Raw genomic sequence first — 24,035 nt, forward strand, 5'->3', positions numbered from 1 at the left:
AAGCTAATTTTAAACTTAAATAATGAGCTTGAATTATCATTCAGTTGACGAAAGGAATGCAATTTGTATATATATTTATCTTCCAAGCTACAATGTACAAGGTATGTTTTTTTTTTTTTGTACCGTTCATATATGTACAACAAACCGCTTATTGAGGATCCATTAACTGCACAATACCATACCAAATTAAAAATCAGCTTCTAAGGATTTAAACACATTTAACTGTTTATGATGTACATGTACGAAAGCTGACACTGCATGTTTTGAATGACAGTTCATACCTAATGACTTAATGACATTTCCCAGTGTGACAAGAGACTTGTTTATATTAGCTCCTTCTTTTAACCTGCCCTTGTATCCCGTCTTCACAGTGGTGTCTGCACGCTCACTGAAACAATCAGTCCATACATGTAATATATATACACATGCACACTAATAACACACACATTCCTGAAAGCAGCTGAATATCCATACTGGGCATAGCTTAGATATCTATATTTTCATGTTTCTTCCTTTTTTTTACCAGTTACCATAACATTTTTTTTCTGCCACGGCAAACGAAACACATCTTCATGAAGAGACATCTGAAGAGAACTAGCAACAAACTGATTATTTCAAACAGTTTCTTTAAAACTGAGTTCATGGTCATTCAACTATATTCCTTATGTGGAGTCATTGTCATCTGATCTGAGTTCCACCTGCAGCCCAGCTGTGAGAACCTGCTTAAGTCAGGTGTATAGCCAGAGCCACTCTAATTACAGTCCCAATAACTCTAGTGTACAGTTCCAATAACTCTATTGTACAGACCCCAAAATTTGAATTTCTGATCAGTTGTGTATCCCCCAAGAGCTGAAATGTTTATAGGGACTCAACAACATAGGATGACAACCCCAGGAACTCTAGGGAACAGCTCCTATAACTCAGATGTGCAGCCCGACAAATCAGATGTGCAACCCGACAAATCAGATGTACAACCCAAGCAGCTGTGGTGTGCCACCTCAATAACAAGTGTGCATTCTACACCTTCTATAACACAGATGTAAACCCCAGATAAATAGAAGTGTACAGCCCCAATATAACACTAACATCTCAGGTGTACAACACCTATATAAAATGTGTAAAACACCAATATCTCAGGTGTATTATGCCAATATAACATGGGTAAAACACCAATATCTCAGGTGTATTACCCAATATAACACAGGTAAAACACCAATATCTCAGGTGTATTACCCCAATATAACATGTGTAAACACCAATATCTCAGGTCTATTACCCCAATATAACACTTGTAAAACACCAATATCTCAGGTGTATAACCCCAATATAACATGTGTATCTCAGGTGTATTACCCAAAACAACATGTGTAAACCACCAATATCTCAGGTGTATTACCTCAACGTAACACTTGTAAAGCACCAATATCTCAAGTGTATTACATCAATATAACATGTGTAAAAACACCAATATCTCAGGTGTTTTACCCCAATATAACATGTGTAAAAACACCAATATCTCCGGTGTATTACCCTAATAACTTATGTTGTTTTGGCCACATGTACATGTACTCTGAACACTCCCTACAACAGAAAGTGTGCATTGTAAATCCATATAACTTAGGGGCAAAATCCTGATATCTGAAATGTACAAACCCACTAACTCAGGTGTAAGACACAAATAATCCAGGAGAATAGCCTGTTTGGTACGCAGTAACACAAACTCAGATATACAGTACATTTACTGACCTGCCAGCTAAATCCACAAGGTTAATCTTACTGATGATTTCACTGGGAAGGTCATCTACTAGAGAGGCCTGATGAAACAAAAACACAGGTGTATGAAAAAGTTTATAATGAATTACCATTAAAATTTCTTATTATTTAATCATGAAACATTATGACAAATAAAAATTTTTTCAAGCATTGATTGCAACAGTATACATGTATATGTCACAGTGTAGGAGATGGTAGGTACGTTTCTGAAAGGATCATTTGTTTCTGATACCATTTTTGAATGTACATCTACATGTGTCTTTTCATTAAGGTTGGAATGTGTTTACATTCTTGTATCTACTGACAAGCCAGACAGCTATATGAAAGTCATCAGGTCATTCTACACATTGTACAGCACTATCAGAATAATCAGCTAATAAATGACCAGTAGCTACAAGGGTTTAATATTTAAACGACTTGTTACAAGACATCAAATCTCCTGACAGCAATGATAATATTGATTCAAAAAGCGCTGCATGATTTCGCTTCCTGGAAGTTTTGTCACGGTTCACTTCACATGTGGCTAATGAGCTGTAATACACCTGTGTAAAAGTTGTTCCCCTTGGATGATCAGCTCTTTAGCCCTGGCTCCACTCGCAAGGCAGGCAGGTTTAATTACAATACAGTTACAGGTGAGTCTAGCCTTTATACAAGTCATTCATACACAGTCATGCATCCAGTCATACTAACAATATCAACATAGCTACTTTCTACCTGTGATCAATATTCAGTCCCTTTGAAGTCTTTAACAACAGTTACATTCATTCTTGAGCTACAAGGGAACATTTTGTTAAGAAGAACTAAGATTGGTTTCAGTCACCCTTGGAGGCAGAATGTAATGGCACCGATTACAAGTAAACATACATGTAGACTGCCTGTTGTACTGACAACAGTTCAAACTGCAACCCAGAAAGAATACACACATGACAGGCAATAATTGCTGTTCAATGTTGTAATCAATGCGCTGTTCTCTTGTAGGTACAATGGCAATCATGTTTATGGGTGGGAAACCAATGCCTGATAAAACTTCCTGACCTACATGTACATGTAAAGCCACACCCCTCCAATACTGAGGGCCCTAGCACCTTGTGGGTTAGGCATTGCTGTTTTAACAGTCATTAGTTAACTTGTAGGTGCTTACCTGTGTAAATGTAATGGTAATGATGGCATGACTGCGACTGCTGTGGTCGTGCATGTGAGTGGCAGCCGTCACTCTGAAACCGAAAGTGAAAGATAATGCACAAAATGCATGATTCAAATCCACAAGATTATATTTAATTTTATTTATTCACTCATTTCATGTTGTTTAAAGGCACATTCAGAAATAATTCATTTATATTTTCACGGTTTGTGGTTATATATATTTAAGGAAACTATCTTTGTCTACAACAACTCCAAATAGACATTTCAGGTCTATACACTGCATCACAGCAACTGAAATACAAAACAGTCCTCACAAAATTCTTGAAACTGAAATTCCTAACAATGAGTTCTGATGTCATAATGTGAATTTTGTCTTCCTGAATATCAAGACAATACCTGAGAGAGTTTTTAACACTCACCTGAGATCATTGCCCTTCTCCAGCAAAGTCTGTATTTCAGCGTTATCTTTCACAAGGTGTCTGGACAGGTCTACAAAAACACACAGTAAAAACTGGGCTTGACTGAAGATATCATTTTGAACGTAGATAAGTCAGTACTCTACATTTCACAGGCTCAAAAGTGAGAAATATAACAATGTTTACGTAAGTGTGGATTAACTGTCAGATTTCACAAGAACTTGTAGTATGTGGTGTCAGAATCTGTATAATGTCTGTCTAAAGTACATGTGAAAAACCTCACTGCCACTGTATGATCAGTGTACAATTTCCTCTTTTCTTAAAATGTGTAAGAGTGTTTGTGGTCATCTTTAAGATTGTTATTTAAGCGATCATTAGTCACAATTCAAATCTTTTCAACTCGCAGTCAATGTCAACAATATGACCTGGTGAGTCAAATCACTTGTCGCTGTCATAGCCCTGGAGTGATATTAAACAGACCACTCCTCAATGATCTGACCGATATGAAGAGGTACCTTCTCACCTTGAACATAGGGCCCCTCCTTGGGATGTTCCCGCACCTTCAGGGTGTACCTCTCATTGTCTTTACAGTTCAGCATGTCTCGCACACGCTCATTGTAGATTTCCAGGTAACTGAAAATCACATGACATGGATAAGAGATGTTTATTCGGGTATGAGCAACATCATAGTGGAAAGTTAGAAGTACAAGAAATGTCCGAGACAAAACATCAGCCATCATGTAGCAGAAAGATAAATACCATGGACACTGGTATTCATTTAATTTAAATGTATTTTGAATGCTTTAAATCTAAATCCAATTATTTACCTTTTTAAGAAATGGACAATGGAGTCTGACAAAGTCACCAGCATAAGTTAAGACTGTAACACATGACCTCACTGGACAAAGGCCAGACTGCTCGACCAGTGAGGGATGTAAACACAATCTACTAATGTATTTTCTTACCTGATGTCCACTCTAAAGGTGATCTCGTCAGCCTCATAGTCATCAACCCTTGCAAACAACCCCTGGAAGCAAAGCCGATCATAACTCATCAATACCATGTGACATCCACATACTGAGCAGTAAAGCAGTCAGGCACAAATTTATGATTGTGTACAAAGATCCAATATGACTTACCTCACATATTCTTGGAATTAGACCCACTTCACCCTAGGAGAAGAAAAAAACATAAACACAATATATATCAGAGTAGCAGTGCAAGTATATACAATGTAATTAATGTTTCCCTCTCCATTGATAAGCTTCATGAAGTAAAGTATTGTGGTAACTCCAACAAAAGATACAAGGAGATGCAGGATTAAATAATTTGGTTTTGCTTTAACAATTTTCAAGAAAACTCAAAAAGAAATACTTTTCAAGAAATTGTTGGAGTTACCACAATACTCTACAATATACAATGTGCATTTAACAAAGATATTAAAACTATCTTTATGATGTGCACATCATTTCACAATTTATTTTTTCTCGATGATGCCTTTGGTTACTTTGGTCTTCAAGAGGACTCACTATTTCACTTATCCACAAATGTGATCATTTTGATTCTGACAAGACGAACATCCAGACGGACATATCACTCACATGATGCCCCATCATAGTGTAGGTCTTCCCAGTACTGGTCTGACCATAAGCAACCACACAGGCATTGTACCCCTCAAAGGCTGCTTCCAGCACTTCTGTACCCAGGTCTTGGAACAGCTACAACCAAAACAGAAAGATTCAATGTCTGATATACATGAACAAGCTTAACAATGAACAGTTGGATCCTCCTTGCTTTAAAAGTGTTTTTCATTAAAAACCCACCATTTAATAGTCAGACGCACCTACAGGTTTCATACTGAATAAGTCCAATCTCATGACTCTTCAAGCCTGGCAAAAAAATTCCATGACTTTGTACAAACCCTGACCTACCCAGCCATACAATAAACTACTTGGACAAAGTCCACAGTGGTCAGATGTTTGGGTGGGGAATCTTGCAGGGGAACCTTGTCAATGACCTTACCAAGACAAAACCCAATATAGTCAGATGTTTGGATGGGGGAATTTTGCAGGAACAACCACACATTGTCGGCTATCTGGTCAACGACTTGACCAAAACCCACACTGCTCATATATTTGTGTGCGGTTAATCTTGCAGGGAACCTTGTCAACCATCCTACCAAGATCAACCCACTATAGTTAGATGTCTGGGTGAGGGAATCTTGCAGATAACCAATACATCTTGTCAGCTACCTGATCAACCACTTGACCAAAACTCGCACTGGTCAACTGTTACATAATAAACGATTTCTGTATTTAGCTGTGGGAAGGAGTGTGGATAAGAAGTGCGCAAATAGCATGGGGATATGTTTTTGTTCTGATACTTGATATATGGCGACATGGCTCAAATATGCTTGGTTATCAATTCAGTCCTGTCAGAGGAATTTAGGAAATTACGGCTGCTGTACTTTCCTGACGGAGAAAGTACGGTTTTCTGAATAGAGTGACCTCACAACAAGCCTTTAAAAATAGAGCTTTGATAAATCCTGATATATATTACTGCATACAGGGTTTAGGTTTCTTAACATTTTGATAACAAAGTCATTAAATACATGGCTGAATAAATGTGTATACTGGATTTTAACAACAATGTTCTGTTAGCAGTTTTCTGAACAGTGAAAGCAATGTCTAAAATCAACAAAAAAAGTACATGTATACAAAATATGTGTACAGGTGCTTGAAATTTACAATTACACGTCAGTGTCAAGATATATCTTGAGCATAGTAAATAAAGCCATGACAGGCTCTACAGTGAGGTCTGAATGACAGGCTGTTTGATGTACAAATATATGTACATCTAAGGGTGTTCAGCTGGCAGCTATCCAGACTGTTAACAACTAGTGATCTCTGACACAACACTGACTGACAAATCACATTTATCATGTATAGGCTTTAACCACCCTCTAATAACGCACCCAAATATATTCTGGTTCAACAGTGCACTCATATACTCTGGAGCCTGAGAGGGCTCCAATCCCCACCCAGACTGCACTGCCATATGTTACAGCTGTGTGTAGCCCATTGCACATAGCCTAAGGGATGATGTAATAAACAATGCCCATTAGTAACGATAAACACTGAGGAGTTGTTTGAAGGTGAAATTGGACAATGTTAAATGATACAAGTACATGTAGTGAATCTAAAAGGTTACCCTGTGGCATTCTCTACAACCTGTGCCAGTCTGCACAATATGGCGCAGAGTTCAAATTTATAGACAGAATAAATGCTTGACATAACAAGCCTGATTTGGTGTGTGGGTCTGCTACTGTTGGCAGGTTGGTTCAAGATGGGAAAACAAAAAGTGGAAATGTAAACTACACATGTATTTTGCTTGTTCATAAACAATTACATATCACCTTTCAAATTATATGTATCTATTTGACTGGTGATGAATGCTGTGGTCATGAATTTGTCAATTTTTCACATGCCAGAATCCAACCAGGCTTGCCACAATCTTCTGACACAAAACCATAGAGGGATTCGAGAATGAATCCTCTGTGTTCAAGGGCCTTTAATCTGCAGAATTACAATCTAGATCATCTGGTCAATGACAATACAGGTAAGCTCTTGCAAATTTAAAAAAAAAAAAAACAATTTTTACATCAGGTCATGGCAGAGAGAAATAAATGGACAGAAAATAAATGCCACTGCTAATTGTTACAGTTTGAAGTCTTCAGGGACTGCAACAATAATTGTGTTCTGTGAAGATCAATAAGCTGTCCAGGTAAGTTGATCACCTGGAATGTGAGGACCTCCAGCAGAGGAGGTATGCGATTCTCATGGGAGTACAACCCTTTTTAACCAGCAATAACGGGTTTCAAGAGCTTTATTGTTCTGTCCTTACAACTCATCCATCAAAGGTTTTGGTAACAGTTTAACACGCTTGTTAAATAAAAGATGCATTCACACACTTGGCAGACCACCTAAGAGAGTGGAACTAACTCTTTAACAGGGTACCTAAGTGATCAGTGAACCAGATGATCGCAGGTTAGCATGTTATGCTAAAGTCATTTTGTTAGCTTTCTAACCTTCTTAAGTGACTGAGTTATCTGACTGAGTTTTGGGGTTACACAGTATTCTTCAAAAATGGCTATATCCAGTGTCTAGGTGTTCAACTGATGTAAATATCAAATTTCAGACGAAACGCAGACTGATTACAGCAAATATGTTATGTGTTCATGTCTCACGAAAATGCCTGCATCTTGCCAAATTAGGAACTCTCCACTCACTCAATAGAATGAGACATAAAATGGGCAATTATAACGAAGTTTAGGAATCTTTATCAACCTCAGACAGCACAGATTTAAAGATCAACATCAGGTCCCTGGTAACATCACATAATATACATATGCCCTAGACATAAAATTGTGCCTGTGAAGCAGAAACCATCATTAATCCAATAGTTTTAAAAGTTAATAAAGAAATAATCTCATATTATAATACACTTACATGCAAGATAATTTCTTAATAACTCTAATGAATAACTCTGAAACTGATCGACTATCATGCTGGCATCTCACACCTTTATTCAACCTGCTTACAGTGAGTTTCTCCACTCGCTTTCTCAAAGCCACCTGACCCAGTTAAGGGACAGCACACACTACATGTACTATGATATACAATGTTTTGAAATCATAATTTATAACCTTGTACCTATTTGTTTGACAATTTATCAACAAACCTGTTGCCAGGTACATACAAAGTACATATTTAACCCTTACTCTTAAAGCATGCAAAGCACAAGTGTGTAGGCTAAGTTTACATATATACATGTACATGTATACATCTGATTGTAAGCTGCTCTGCTACATGTACATGTATACATCTGATTGTAAGCTGCTCTGCTACATGTACATGTATACATCTGACTGTAAGCTGCTCTGCTACATGTACATGTATACATCTGATTGTAAGCTGCTCTGCTACATGTACATGTATACATCTGACTGTAAGCTGCTCTGCTACATGTACATGTATACATCTGATTGTAAGCTGCTCTGCTACATGTACATGTATACATCTGATTGTAAGCTGCTCTGCTACATTTACATGTATACATCTGATTGCAAGCTGCTCTGCTACATGTACATGTATACATCTGATTGTAAGCTGCTCTGTTACATGTACATGTATACATCTGATTGTAAGCTGCTCTGTTACATGTACGTGTCTGTATTTATCTGGGCACCAAATATCTGGTCAGCTGCCAACAGCTTTAATTTACCTCAGACCTGACTTACTGCCAAAGTTTAACACCATAATGAACTGTTCCGTGTCAGATTTCTTTCCGTTCTCAATATAATTAAAGAAGAATGCTATGTGAAACAGCAGTTATTATACATCCAATAGTCCTTAGCATTCCAGGGAATTTGGAGACATGTCATTCTTTCATCTTCAAAACGCACATGTTTTCTTTTCTTTTTTTTTTGGGGGGGGGGGGGGGGGGGGGGTTCAGATTTAACTTATCTTCTAACGCCATAAGTATTCATGACATAGTAATGTGATTGCATATTAAATGAGATGAGTAATTCTGAGTAATTCTAGACCAGTGACATCTTTTAAAATGCAAATGATGGCAATGCATTTTTGCTCAAGCCATGGTGCTAGAGGGCATGTACTTTACTACTATTTAATCATTTACATGAGCAGTTAGAATAAAACCCTAACTGAGGAAAACTGACAAGAGGCCGTATTTCACCTGTTACCTGTGATCATTTGGCAACTATCAAACTGTCGTCAATGCTCTGGTTTTACCGTCCGGTGTGACTTATACTCATCACAATGGTGTCTTGTTGGTCTTATTGCTGATGTGCTGCCTCACTGGAATACCATACAGAAGACTCAATACTCCACTCAGTAACAATATAATGTCACTGAGCTACAGGCATATCGTGTCCTCAGGCTCTGTCTGGTTTCCTCCCACCATAATGCAGACTGACATCATGTAAATGAAATATTCTTCAGTAAAACATAAAACACCAATCAAAACAATAAATAAATACTGACACACCCAATGCATTGGCATCAGAACTGAGGTTGGGTGGGGGGGCATACTGAGGTGGCAAATAGATATCATTGATTTTAGAATCTTAGTAGTCAGTTAGAGTAAATATTTATTTATTTGACAGGTGTTTTACACCATACTCAAGAATATTTCACTTATGCGATACCGATCAACAGTATGGTGTGAGGAAATTGACAAGAGGTTTATGAGGTTTATAAACTTGACTGGTTTATGTATGACCATTCGTGGGAAACTCATGATCATCCAGAGGTTGCTGGCAGACCTTCCCACATACAGCCACAGAGGAAGACAGCTTGAGCTGGACTTGAACTCACAGCGACTCCTGTGTCAGTGCTCCACATTGGCATGCTAACCACCTCAGCAAAGAAGGTCCCAGTCAGTTAACAGTATTAAATATAATGGAAAGCAATGGGACAAACATTGGACTGACATGTTAGATCACCAGTTTGGGATCACATGGTTTTGGATACACATGGTTTATAGGTGAAAGTATACCAAAACATAGAGAATCACATTTACTGAAGATGTATTATTCATCTATGGCACGCAAATTTAAACTACATGTAGTTTCCCCAGGGGAACATGTACATCTATTGATAATATTTCCTTCAGACAAATGGTCAGCAGAGGGCACTGGAGGTCCACTTCTACATCTACACTGATCAGATGATCTATGTCAGAAGGTGACCAATAGCTAATATCGTGCACAACACCTGCAGAAGCACTGGATAATTCCAGAGCTAACGGTTGCTAGGTAACAACTTCCTCTTTACACTGAGGTCAATCAGACAACTAAAGGTGAATAAGTGAAGTCAGGTCACTGACATCACTAATGTCATCAATACAGGGCTTTGAGATCTAGATTCGACCAGATCACCCAATGACCAATCAACAGAAATTTCCCCCTGTGACCACTGTCAGACTGACCAGCCTATATCCATGTGTACCTGTATATCCCTATGAGCTAGAGTCATTCCACCCATGTCAGTGACATGAGCAGGGTAGTAATCAATGCTCAAGGGCACCCATCACCTGTCACAAACCAATTACCTGTGTGATCATGAGACAAGTTAAAAAAAGTCAATTCAAGATTTAGTACTGGATACTTCAAACTTGTCAGATGAGACAAATGACCGGCCTATTAAAGATCGAAGTATTTGCCTTTGTTAAAAATGATTACTATTATCTTTCTGAGCAGAATGCAAACTTTTTACATGCATGAAGCAGTCAGAAAAGAGTCTTGTCCCACATATATCAACTTTTTTGATGATATATAAAAGTACATGAATCTTATCCAGTGCTACAAGTAGCATTGCTTCCTCAAAAGTGTACAGCAAGGTTAGTCTACATGTACAAATCTAACCAGGAATTCTAAATCAATGAGGATCATCTACAGGGTAGAATACCACAATGTTTGCAGAAAAATACAATTATTTCCAAGATCAAATCCATTTGCCTGAAGTTACCTGTTTCCATTGCCATGGCAACGCCAATCGCTTTCAATGTAAGACTAGACTTGCAACACCAGAGCAATAATTTACTATACAGCAACTACTGTATGCACTATATGCATTTACATGTATATTACTTGTAGCCACTGGCAAATCTTTTCTTGTAAACTAGTCGATCGGTCCACAAAACAAACAAATTGTTTAAATAAACGAAAAATCAGAGACATCATGATAAAATTTAAACTGCTCATTTGCAATTATAGTATCACAACATCAGTTCGTAGTTCAGACAAATACTGCACATGTAAGCAGAGGTTGGAAGGTAACAGTCAATTTCTTGACAGATGCTTTTTGTAAACTATATGCTTTGAAAACCAATACTTCATTTCATATATTGACAGTCTTAATCCTATAGATTTAAAAGAGTTTTGAAAAGATTAAAAGAGCTTTGAAAATGGAACCCACTTGAAAGTGGAGCATATACAAGATAAAATGGGTGTTTTGGGCAGCCTTTTGTATCTACGTTCATGATGACATATCTTTATATTGCATGTCAATAATATGTACATATTATGTACATATTACATATTATGTGTTGCATATAAATATAGGATGTCATTCTGATCGGTCAGATTTTTGATGATTTAATACCAATGATAGACTTTAATGCACCAATGGCACTTATTCCTTTCTTAAGTGAAAGATTATCTACGTTCATGATGACATATCTTTATATTTCATTATATGCACCCTATTAATCCACATGTCAAAGGTCAGACAGGTACATGCTAGTTCCTTTATCCTACACTTGGGTGAAACACAAATGTTTTCACAATCAGTTTATACAGATCTTGTTAAGCATTGACCCAATGTGTGTAGCTGCACACATTGGTGTTTGATTTGCTAATTTTTCGTGCATTGGCACATTGCCAACAGCTGTTTATCTCTTGACAGGAGAATTCTACAGGGCAGTATTCTGATACCCTTTAGATTTCACTTTTATTTACCTACAATTATATGTGACATTATCACAGCATGCTAATCAGCATGTTAATTCATGTAAGTGTACATACCCTGAAAACCCAACAGCTAGGTGCAAATAGATTTCAGCAGCTGAGGGACTTTATAATTACATCAAAGTATTAAAAGCAACAGCACAAAAAGTATTACCTTTCCACAAACTCACTGTGTTGTCATCTGTGTTGGTACTTCAAACAAAGTCACTGCTAAAACTTAGATATTCACTTTAAAATATTTTCGCCAGTTCTTTTTATGCAAGTCTTTGCTTTGTAGAAGCTACATGACTAGATCTGATAAGATCACATATGTGTTGTTCAAACTTGGACAAATTATAGAAGTATATTTTGAGTATGTATATCTCATGAGTATTTACACAATCACCAGATAAAACAAGAACATTTCAACAGATGTAAATCCATGAGTGCAAATTGTGTTTTGTTCAATTAAATTACTTCTTTATTTAAAACCACCAAACATCACAATGCACAAGCAATGAACACAGCTGCAGAGACCCATCTAACACATTAGAAGCAGTTATTCTCCATAACTATCCCAACACTTTGTGTTGATCCATTTCAGAATTAAATTAGGCAACTACACTGACTGTTATTAGCAGAACCATCTGGTCACTGATGGGATTTTTCTGACAAAACCTTAACACCACACTGCTGCAAGTTAAGACCTACATTTGAGCTGGGTGCATGAATACTCAAATTCCTCAACCTTTTCACATATGAATAAGCAACTTCAGTTCAATTTATGCTCATTTATAATTAAATTTTGGAGACAAAATCACATTGGTTGGATTGGCCAATTTCAGGGTTTCATAAAAAGTAAAATTTTATCGGTCAACACAGAATAATGCCCTTGAATTAAATTATATGCTTGAATTAACACCTTGCAAACATGCAAAAAGGTTGAAGAATTACAGTACATTTCACATCCGTCAGTCTTTAGGACATTATGAACCTGCAGAACACAGAAGCAGCAGGGCAGCTGACATGTACACATGTAGGTATATTGTATGTACATAAAATGTATTCACATGTAGCTAATAAGCTGACCTAGCACATGTGCTGCACATGCAGCGGATAATGCGACCCTGGGATGTACCCAGCCACTAGTAAACCTTCCCCTACCCACACCAGATAAGTTGAGTACCCAGGTCTGCTCAGTGACAGGTCCAAGTACCCTGACAGCATGTACCCAGTCCTATCCCCCTCCTCCCCCCAACCCCACCCCACCCATGAGACTAGCCCTGCATCAACCTAGGAACAGTAACTATTGCCCATGGCCATCCGCTCTCGCTCCTGCATGCTATTCCATGCAGTGTGTGCTACATGTGACTCATCTTACCCCATACCCCCACTCTATGCACAGACACCCAGCCATCACATCTGTATCTACACTGACAAGCAGTTGCACATGCCCCATGTTATCTTGTTAGCACAGATCATCGTAGTCTACCAACATGTCTGGGTTAAAGCTACATACATACATACATGCAAGACAGGTTGTCTTAGGTATTTTTATGTTTTTCTCCTTTTCCTTATTAAAAGTGTCAAAAGTGCCTCCCTGCTTCTGAATCTTTTTACAGTTACTTGTATCCTCCAGGTACTACACTTTTTATCCAAGTTTTTTCCAGGATCACTATAGCTGACCACACTGCAGATGAACTGCATGGCCAGTGGGAATGGATAGAAACAACCCAGTAAACTCTCACTGAACCAGAGAGAGCAAGTTGGTGCAGAAAACCACCAGACTTAAGAAAGGCAACAAAGTTAGCATATCAACATATACTCCAATGTATTTTCACAGCTCACGCTTTGTCCCCCTCCCTCCCCCCCTAAGTATATTGAAGATAAACTCTGTTTTCACAGCTTCTGGACATCACTGGTCACAGACTGAGTCAATGAAGAAACCATGCACACAACTTCATATATCAACTACAGGATTTCTGACAAACAGTAAACATGTGTTGGATATTGTACAGAACTTTAACCCTGAAATTCTTGGACTGATTCAAACTGGTTTTTGACACAGAGACAAGCACTCAGCACTATAAATTTCAGCTGACCACATGCATGCTTACACATGCCTTCCATTTCAGCTGACCACATGCATGCTTACACATGCCTTCCATTTCAGCTGACCATATGCATGCTTACACATGCCTTCCATTTCAAGGAATCCATGCATGCAAGTCAAGGTTGCCATATTCCAAAACAGAAACAAAAGTAGCAAAAGATAAAAAAACTGGAAACATTTAAATTCCAATGCCAAATAAATATTTTCAACACGGAACACTATATTTCAACTGAATCTTTTACACTTTTACATGGTACAGAGAGCACTGTTTTTTACTTTTATACAGCCAGTTTTAGGAAATTACATTAAAATAATCGAGAAAGACAGCATAATATTTCTGTGATGCTTTGACATTAAAGCCAGTATTATAATAAAAAACTTCACCTCTATAATACATTAGATGGTCAATTTCACCTTAAACTTCAACCACCACAAATTTGCTTATACTATCTGATTATGAGAGTTCTACTGTTCTTAGAAAGTTAATTGTCTTGACGTTTATTTTGGAGGATATCATACTTGCAAAATGTACGTCTCAGCATCAAAAGTGATATTTAATGCCCGTGAAAATGCAATTCTTTGGGCAAATTTTTAAAATTCAAATACAGAACAGTTACTTAGATGTAAAACTTGGATTCAAATACCATTTCATAGCACAAATGGCTTGGTTACATCTTGAGCGACTTATACAAGTAAATGCACTTATAGTCAAACGGTGGGCAGTAGCATATCTCGTATATATATGGCGACTGGCTGCATCAAAACACAGATAACTGTACATATAGACCCTGTAAGACAGCTGCACATGAACCATAAACACTCCAAGTGAGTATGCCAGACACTAAACATGTGGGTAACGGTCATAAACACAGGGCATAAAATAGAGCTCTTTACACTTTCTACATTCTGTTATATTCCAACTGCGGTTTCAAACTTCATGTTATTTTCAAAGAATATATGTATAAGGAATATATATATATATATATATATATATATATATATATATATGTATAAGGAATACATGTATAAGGAATATAAGGAATATATTTTCATATAACTGTAATATATTTTCATATATTCCTTAAAAATAACATGAAGTTTGAAACTGCAGATGGAATATAACAGAAAGTAGAAAGTTAGGCATTTTATTATTTTTTTTTCCCATATATATATATATATATACATGTATATGCAAGTCCTCTGCAAGTGTAATGGCTGTTAGTGTAGATAGCTGCTGGGGCTTGGAACTGTGGGTCGTGGAGTTATGAGGAAGTTCATGGGTACAATTGAGGATGGAGTCCTCATGGTACTGGAGTTTAACCAGCCTCCTGCTAACCACTTTATTAGGTCAAACTTAGCCTATTTATAGCCCAGCTGTTTATTTCACACCAGCACTGATAACAGAAGAAATGGCAAGTATGCTCCACAAACCTGCTGACTGACAGAACCACTGCAGAAAACAGGCAAACCAAACCAGACACTGGAATTTATAATACATCCAAATTCCACTGCTACAAAAATCAAACCGTTTCCAGGCAAATCATAAACAGAACTTCAGGAGTTGAGTGAGATGGCAGTCTCTTTTCCGTCTTTGTCTTCATACTGCGCTGCTTATAACCACACTAATGGTTTCAACCTCAGACAAAACAACCAAGCAGAAGGCCTGAAATCAGCCATTTCAGCTGTCTGAAATCTTGAGTGAAACTTTTCTTTTGGAGTGAAATTCTGTGAAGACAATACATATGTAGTTTCTTGGAAACCGACTGTAGTCCTGAATGTACATGTTACAGTTCCCTCTTAAAAAAATGTGATTATGGGTCTCCACATTGTATATACCAATCACCCAGCCAGCATGGGTTGTAATAGTTGGGCAGGAACTGCATTAGGGCATTCGCAGACATGCTGGTATCTCTGGCATGTCAGCCTACACTACAAGGCTGCTGACAGCAACATGTAGCCACTGTTAAATACACATCCTCCTCCACATGTCTATGCTTGTTTGATTGAGGCAAGGATCAGGGGTATGGCCAGGCCTACCAGGATGTACACCTCAATTATATCCCCTTTAAATGTATGCTTTACTTTCACTCTTATAATAATAGCACACAAATTATTTATAGGAAATGCTCCTTTGTTCTAAATGTATAATAATCAAGTCTATATGATTTATTTCGTTATTTAGTTCTTCCATGATTTAAGTCAGCTTTAAAATCAAATTTCATGCATAATGGATCTTATCTGTACTAGTGCTTATCACTTCCTTGACTTTACTCTCAGCTGCATTAATTGCTAATAAACTTAAGTTTGACCCCCAACTTAATTACCTATGGATAGTCCATCACCTCAAATATACACACAATGACTCAGTTATATTTGTAAGCTGTGTTTCACAGTTATATCATGTATCTATTGCCTTCAGAAAACATCCTGTGCTTATACACTGCACATGTACTGACCCTAACAAAAGAACCAAACAGCTCCTGACATCCACAATGTCAAGTGTCATTATGGTTGGCTAGAGTCCAGACCAGAAGGTCCTGGTCTGATCATGCAGCTCTGACAAACAGATCTGTCAAAAAGTTTGTCTCTCTAGTCAGGCAGGTAACCGATTACAGGAGTAGGGTTTAGCGGCACTGTGTAATCCTCAGATCTACAGAAGGGGCTATTGATGGCTCAAACACTCTGGGAGGGGACTAACAAGGGGGGCCATCAGTCATGGCTTTGTCTGGCAAGTTAGTGCTAGGCTGTCAGGAGCAGATCTCTGTACATGGATGGTTATTACAAACATGTCCTCTTCACGGTCAATATTTTGTTCTTACAAATCTATCTTTGTCAATGGTATGTCTTTCCAATTAAAATACCAACCTTAAGTGTAAATGAATTCCAATGGACTGACATGGATCCTATGATACATTTTTGGCCTTATAAAGTTTCTTCAAAAGCACTGATTTCCTTAAAGGTGGACTGCAAAGAATTTTGGTGGTGGGGTAACAGTTTTCTGTTCAAGTTATCTTGTATATATGTGTATGTGTTCAATTTGTAGCTTTTGTTAGGACGGAAAAAAAAAACATGCACAAACCTATCCTTGGAACAGTGTGAAATGAAAGTTCTTACACGACATCACAAAACCTGTACACTTTTTAACATGAACAACAGAGACTTCCATGATCCAAAAATACAGAAATGAGCAATGTAAGCAATATTTTCGATACAATGACACGTTGGTAAACTGTAAATACTTCTATTGAAATACTTAATGCAATGTTTTCACAAACACAACTTCTACAATAACAGGATTAATCTGCTGACATTAATATTCATGAAAATCGATAAATCTTCGTTTGCCCCTAAATTATTGCAAACATTGATGAATGCACCCAAAACTATGGTATACAATTTGGAAACATGTAAAACGGATTCAGGGATAGTATACAGAACTAATATCCCAAGTGGGCAGGGGGATGACCACGGTGATTGCAGACATTCTCACACTTGAGCATGTAGGCAGATCTGATTCACTCACATGACAGAGGTAACAGCCTGTCCTGACAGTTTGCTTACATGTATTTATGACTGATCAGTTATGGTGCAGGTCAACTGCTGGACTGTATGTACTCATGTATTTACTTCACTTCAGTAATCTGTTCTCACCTGGCCACTACCCCTCCCACACATACACACTATAACAGTACACACCTTAACCTTGCATTGTGCCAACCTTTAATTGACCATTACCTGAACAAACAATTACCTGTATGTAATTGTCAGAGCATAAGACATGGGCAATGTGAACCTTGTACCATTGGCCAACCCTCCTGAGATCTGTCATGTCTGAGTGAAATAAAATCTAAATAATTTTCAGTCAATGTTTCTGTAAGTGCTACATGTACATGGGTCTTAATTTACAGATCAAAGATAAAACATCTCTGTTCTATAAACTGCTCATTCACCCAAAGCCACATATAAAAAGTCAACAACAAACCCATCTATCTAGAGCAGTTCAAAACATAATTATAAAAGCCAAGAATGATTTCAGAAAGTACATTCTGCCTGGCATATAAGTTCAATTTCGATCGTCACCTAAATGGTTAGTTAATGTTTCTGAAAGCTATGATAGTTCAACAAAGACTGTAATTTAACAATTACAAGTGTTAAGTTCGTGACAATTAGCCACTGAAATTTGGTCTAAGCTTTAAAAAAATGCCAACAACTAATTAGAACTCAGTTGGCATACATGTAATTTAATATTTAGTTCAGCTTTAGTGCTAAGTCACTGCCATTAATTTTGGGCAAATCCACCAAGTATAGTGCTCCTGTGGTTCTCTAATGTGAGCTAGGAATAAAGTGTTATTTAATGACACAAATTAGCTCATATATTTAATCAAGCCTGTCCCAAGTGGCAGCCGCTGTGAACACAGCACTAACGACAGGTAAATCAAAGTGTAGAGATTAGGCAGCACTTTACCTGGTTATAGAATCTCAACTATGTGCTCCAGGTAAGTTGAAGGCACACTTTTAAATTGATAGGTAGTCACCATTATTTACACATCTCCAGCACACAGGTTTCATTCTACCTTCAGTGACTGTTCAGCCTTTAATTTCTTATTTATCGCATTATTATTATCACTATAGATGTATTGATCAGCAGTCACAAAGCATTTTCAATAATCCTTGTTTACAATGTAAATTTCTTTGTTAAAATGTAGGCAAATGTAACAATGCTGATTATCAATGGTTTGGTAAAGTGAGGCTTTATATCAGATAAAACTAATACCAGGCTAGAGTAATTGGATCAAAACAAATTCTAAAAATAATTGACTTTTGCAGTGTCTGTATTTAGATCTTGACAATAACAAAAGGCTGCAAAATATAAAATTCTGAAGTCAGTGGTGAAAATATACACATGCCATTATTCATCTCAAAGTAATTCTGCCAGTCCTGCAAAATAATTACGCATAATTTTGCATGCTAATAAAATAACCTTTTGTTAGAGAATACTTGTTTTGTAATTAATTAAGGCAGAAAAATGCACCAATACGTCAATCACTGGCACAGACAATTATATGTAATTAATCAAGCCTGCAAATAAAAGTACAATATATTATTATGCATTATATGGTCTTTAAGAAAAACTGCATCATGGATTCTGGATTCTGAGTGACTATAAAAAAAAAACTGCTATATTAGGACTGAAAATGTTTGATTAGAGATGTATAAAAATCAATGTCTTACCAGTTCCTGCGAGGCATAGATGGGAGACTGAGGCTGATCATACGAGTTGTAACAGTAATCAAATGTGAAGTGCTTAACTCTCTCTCGACTGTCTCCATACTCACTGAGAGACTCCACCTGCGGGAGGGAAAAAAACAGGTCAATCAGAAGAATAGAAATGGTTCAAATAAAATGCCATCATGATATCCCTGTAATATTGCTGGGGTAATGTAAAACCATAATTATTTATTTGTTCAAAGACATATGATGAATAGTGACAAAATTCTTTGGGCAGTTAAAACTTTATACCTGAAGATCAGTTTTCATGTCAATAACAGGTGAATCATATTGAAGTGGCTCTCACAACACAGCAAAGTTAATGTCACCATTCAGACTTTAAGTGTAACTAACCTGTATGTGTTCTTAAAAGCTATTTACTTTTTTTGAACCTCAATTTACATATACTCCGCTGCTAAACACAATGTGTTAAACTGTCATGAATCTTCAGTGTTCACTGATGATTTACATTTATCTATTCGTAAATGTCCTGAACTCCAAGTGGCCACCAAGTACCTATACATGTACAAACTTACAATTTAACAGGTAACTTTTAACAAATCCTTTGTAAAATGTTGCATCACTTTCTTTTTTTGTCCTTTAATGATATATCAATTCTGGGTTCTCTTACATATAGTTAAATGATCACGAATCTAGAGACACATGTCTGCCTGTACTCCACTTAAATTTGGATATTTTTTTTATTATGATCTACTGTATATATTACATCTACAAATATGAAGCCCACCTTACATGTAACAACTTGAAAAACTGGATTATTCATCCATGTTGTGCACAAACACTGATGTGAAAATTCCTTCCTAACCTGGCATCGGTATATGTTTACAAATACACATGCATGTAAACACCTGTGGACAAGTATGTTGTGTCTAAGTCACTTCTGGATATGTCTCCTCTAGACTAAGATGTACATTCCATAATTCAATATGTATTTTCAGAATCTGTGGGCCTCTGGATGTTATGAAGCCGAGTAGCCTGGTTACAATACATACATAACTTGCATACAAACAAATTCAGGTATGCAACCACATATATTGATATATTAACATAACCCACAGCTACATCCTGCAGCTAAAATGTCTGCTGACTGAGAGACAAGGATGGAGCTAAACAGTTACTCTTAATCAATTGTGAAAATCTGTCATTCATATCGGAATGAGCATGTAACATCATGAATTTACCTGGCGCACGCTGGTTCAATTTGCATGTACAATGTACAAGTATACATGAATACTCTGAATAATAAATCCATCTTCAAAATGCTTGGGCCGTACGTGGGAAGGTCTGCCAGCAGCCTGCAGATGGTCGTGGGTTTCCGCAGGGGTCTACCCGGTTTCCTCCCACCATAACTAAGTGAAATATTCTTGAGTTTGGCAAAAAACACCAATCAAATAAATAAATAAATAAATAAATAAATATGCTTGTATTGATAAGTTATGTACACGTAATATTAAACTGCTCCTTTGTAGTCCACTAGGCTGTGAGCGGTTTCTGCCCACCATAATGCTGGCCGCCATTGTATAAGTGAAATATTCTTGAGTACGGCATAAAACACCAATCAAATAAATAAATAAATAACTGATCCTTTGCCAGCACATGCAACTCAACATGGTATATAGTTCTCTAAATTATGCACAGTTAATTTTGCAACTGCACCTAAAAACAGAATTTCTTATTTAAACCGTTTTCTTACAAAAATAAAGTTTAAGGAGTTCTGGGAGCAATATTAAGACTTTCATTAAGAAGACACCTTAAAGCTCCTGCCATTTCCTTATTACCTCTAACAATTTCCACATCAATAACTTCATCACTATAGTTTGACAGCTATTATTTTAACCATGAAGACAGACAGGTAGAAATGCATACATGTACATGCATGTGACTATTATTTGGACATAAAGCTTTTGGAGGATTGATCTATTAAGAGTGTCCTTCATAATATGGTTGACAATCTATGATAGATTGCAGTTCCTGCAGCTCTGCCAATACCTGCCAATACCTGCCAAGGTAAGCTGTCTTACTGACAATCAATACATTGATTTCCTCCTCATTTATCAACACAGTGCAGCTCCTAATCTAAACAGTTTCAGGATATTACTGGCAAGAAATCCCACTTCCCTCAGAATAACAGCAATATGGTTTGTTGCTTGTCATCTTTGATTTCCAGTTCCATCAATCTGACATTGTCACCACTCTCCAACGTTAACAAGATGCCATAGTGGGCACATTCCAAGCAAAAACTATTTTCCTAGAAATGGTCCTATTAGAATCAAGTGCTTCCAAATGAAACTGAAAAAAAAGTTGACTCAGATATATATTGAGCTTATCTGCGTTAAGAATAGCTGTTAAAAATACTTTCTACATCCTAAACTTTGATGTAGAAAGTATACTCATTCCATGTTAATGACTCATTCAGCTGTCAAAATTGGAGTCAGTTAAATACAGGATTCTTAGACCTAAAGTAACAACAGACTGAATTCTCTCTAGTTTAAATTCACACGCACTATTTTAGCAAAAACGATTAAACAATCAAGCCACAGAGCTGTAGAACAATCTCCTGGATTTTTGTTCAGCTGCCAAACTTTGGCCAGCTTGTGAACACCTTTGGGAAGGGTGTTAACTCTTACATGTTAACACCAAACACACCTTTATAAGATTACATTATATCAGTACAGTGAGTTAACAGGCAGATTTTAAGCCACTCAAGACAGTTTTCTCACAATAGGTAAAAAGTTTCTCAAGTGATGCTCAGTGCTCTTGACAAATCATCAAAGGTGGTGAGCTTAATTAAGTAGGTGAACACCATATACATTTAGCTTGTTACTAAACTGTGACTAATCTGTAATAACTGGAACTAAAGGCTTAATCTTTCACTTTTAAAGCCAAAGACTGCATGTACTTGTATACTTGACCCTGCAGGACGACAGGTCAAAATGATCATTGATAGAGTGCGTCTTACAGGGACAAATGTAGTGAAAAATTCATAATGTTTACTGGAAACCAAAACTCTGGAATAAGGCTGAAAACCGCCAAATTGTAGCCTTAGTATAAGCTTAAGGATTCATTTACTTGATTGGAAGTCTCTCAGCCTTTTTAATGACATCGTTTCTTGGTCATCCCTGAGCAATTTCAAGTATCCATCAGTACCCAAATTTGAAAGCTGTATTGATCCCTGGTATATATTATATAAGCATCGCCAAATTGGTCACTTTTCGGTCGATTTTGAACTGGAGCGTAGGTAATTGCAAGCATGTGCATGGAGGTTTTTCACTTTAGCAGTCAAAAAATAACAGGCTGATTTAACTTAGGGAGAGTTCTTGGCTAATGCATATAAATCACCAAGTTTGCATAGAAGTTTTTAGAGGTATGGAAGGTTTCAGAGTTTTCTTCGTGCAAATAATTGCTTTTACCTACACAGCAGTGAGAAACACATCAAACAGACTGGTTTTCACAGAGAAGGGAAATCAATTGATCAGTTGACAAGATGTCTGAATTAAAAAAAAAAAGCTATGAGCTAATAACAGTGATTGTCTTACCTTTGTGTTAGTAATTGACAGCGTATCTCCATTTACGTCAACAATGAACTTGGCCCCCTGATCAACTTCCCTGAAGTAAGGAAAAGGCATGAATAACTTGCCATGTTTACAGAAACAGTTTGATTAAATTAATATTAATAATTTAGCTGTAAAATTAAAACTTTCACACAGAAATTGTGCATTAAGAATACATGAAAAAAGTCACATCTTTAGGCCTTATTATTTAAATGGTGCACTAACTCATAACATGAGTAATTTTCATCTTTCATTGTAACTCTTTAAGACAATCTGTTCAATATAACTTCTAGCATTTAACACTGGATTCATATCAGTACTTAGAAATGAACAGTGATAATACAGTTGCGCATGTATGAATGTGAATCCATCATTTTGCCAGCCAGGAACAGCGTACGATAGGTATGGACATTACCAAATGTTATGACAGTGAGAAATTCAGTCGTGAGACTTTTCCAGGAAAAAGTTCCGACTGAGTTATGCAGAGGTTTTACAATCAACCTGGAGCCCAAATTATTTCTAACCTCTATTTCTAACCCCTACTCATTACTGTGCTGGTAACATAATTTTGTCAGTGCAATCTACATGTGTAACTATTATTTTTCTCTTTCCACTGCTAAATAAGTGTTGTGGTGTATATTATAACAATGCTAACCAGATCGTTAATAAGAATATTCAGAATGTACAGAAATCACACAGATGCGTGGCTCTGTAAGATGCTACTATCGACGTGGTAATGCCTAGTGAGTAAGTACAATGTATTTGTACTGCAGAAAAGTTACGTGTACTGTGTAGGCCTGCTCAAGGCTTCATGTATGTCAGTCACTAGGCCTACTACAACTGTACACACGCCTAACAATATCTGTCTTGAGGAATTACACTATGTAAAATCCAGCTGAGTAGTAAACATTTGATACAGATGTCAACAAGTTTTAAAAACCATCGACTAGACCGCGAATCGGTGTGTTTACCGTTGCATTACACTTACCAGCTAGACAAGCATGCCAGATGCGCGAGGTCAGGATGTCCCACATTCGACTTGACATGTCATTTCTTTCTCCGGAAAACACATAACTATGTACTTACTTTTTGTTCAGGGGCCTTGTCCGTACAGCTACTTTGACGTTAGACATTCTTTCTTACTCCGTGTCAGCCATTTTCCAGTGTCATTTTGAGAGAGCTTCGGTAGAGTGTCTACTTCTTTACTCCCTCAACACTCC

At 37.1% G+C, this 24,035-nt stretch overlaps 1 protein-coding gene across 1 annotated transcript in view; it reads right to left on the bottom strand.

The window, feature by feature from the left end:
• The window catches only part of LOC135468784 (uncharacterized), a 59,625-nt gene extending 35,590 nt beyond the window's left edge, over nt 1-24,035 (bottom strand). Inside the window, exons 1-11 of the mRNA XM_064747206.1 lie at nt 23,902-24,035; nt 22,801-22,870; nt 19,208-19,324; nt 4,934-5,050; nt 4,472-4,504; nt 4,298-4,359; nt 3,856-3,965; nt 3,336-3,405; nt 2,915-2,987; nt 1,747-1,814; nt 282-388 (exon numbers count right to left, since the gene is read on the bottom strand). Of these exons, the coding sequence (XP_064603276.1) occupies nt 282-388; nt 1,747-1,814; nt 2,915-2,987; nt 3,336-3,405; nt 3,856-3,965; nt 4,298-4,359; nt 4,472-4,504; nt 4,934-5,050; nt 19,208-19,324; nt 22,801-22,870; nt 23,902-23,948 (874 nt within the window). The 5' untranslated portion in view covers nt 23,949-24,035. The remainder of the gene's footprint in view (nt 1-281; nt 389-1,746; nt 1,815-2,914; nt 2,988-3,335; nt 3,406-3,855; nt 3,966-4,297; nt 4,360-4,471; nt 4,505-4,933; nt 5,051-19,207; nt 19,325-22,800; nt 22,871-23,901) is intronic.

This window comes from Liolophura sinensis, chromosome 6 (assembly GCF_032854445.1).
Source record: "Liolophura sinensis isolate JHLJ2023 chromosome 6, CUHK_Ljap_v2, whole genome shotgun sequence".
Lineage (NCBI taxonomy): Eukaryota > Metazoa > Mollusca > Polyplacophora > Chitonida > Chitonidae > Liolophura > Liolophura sinensis.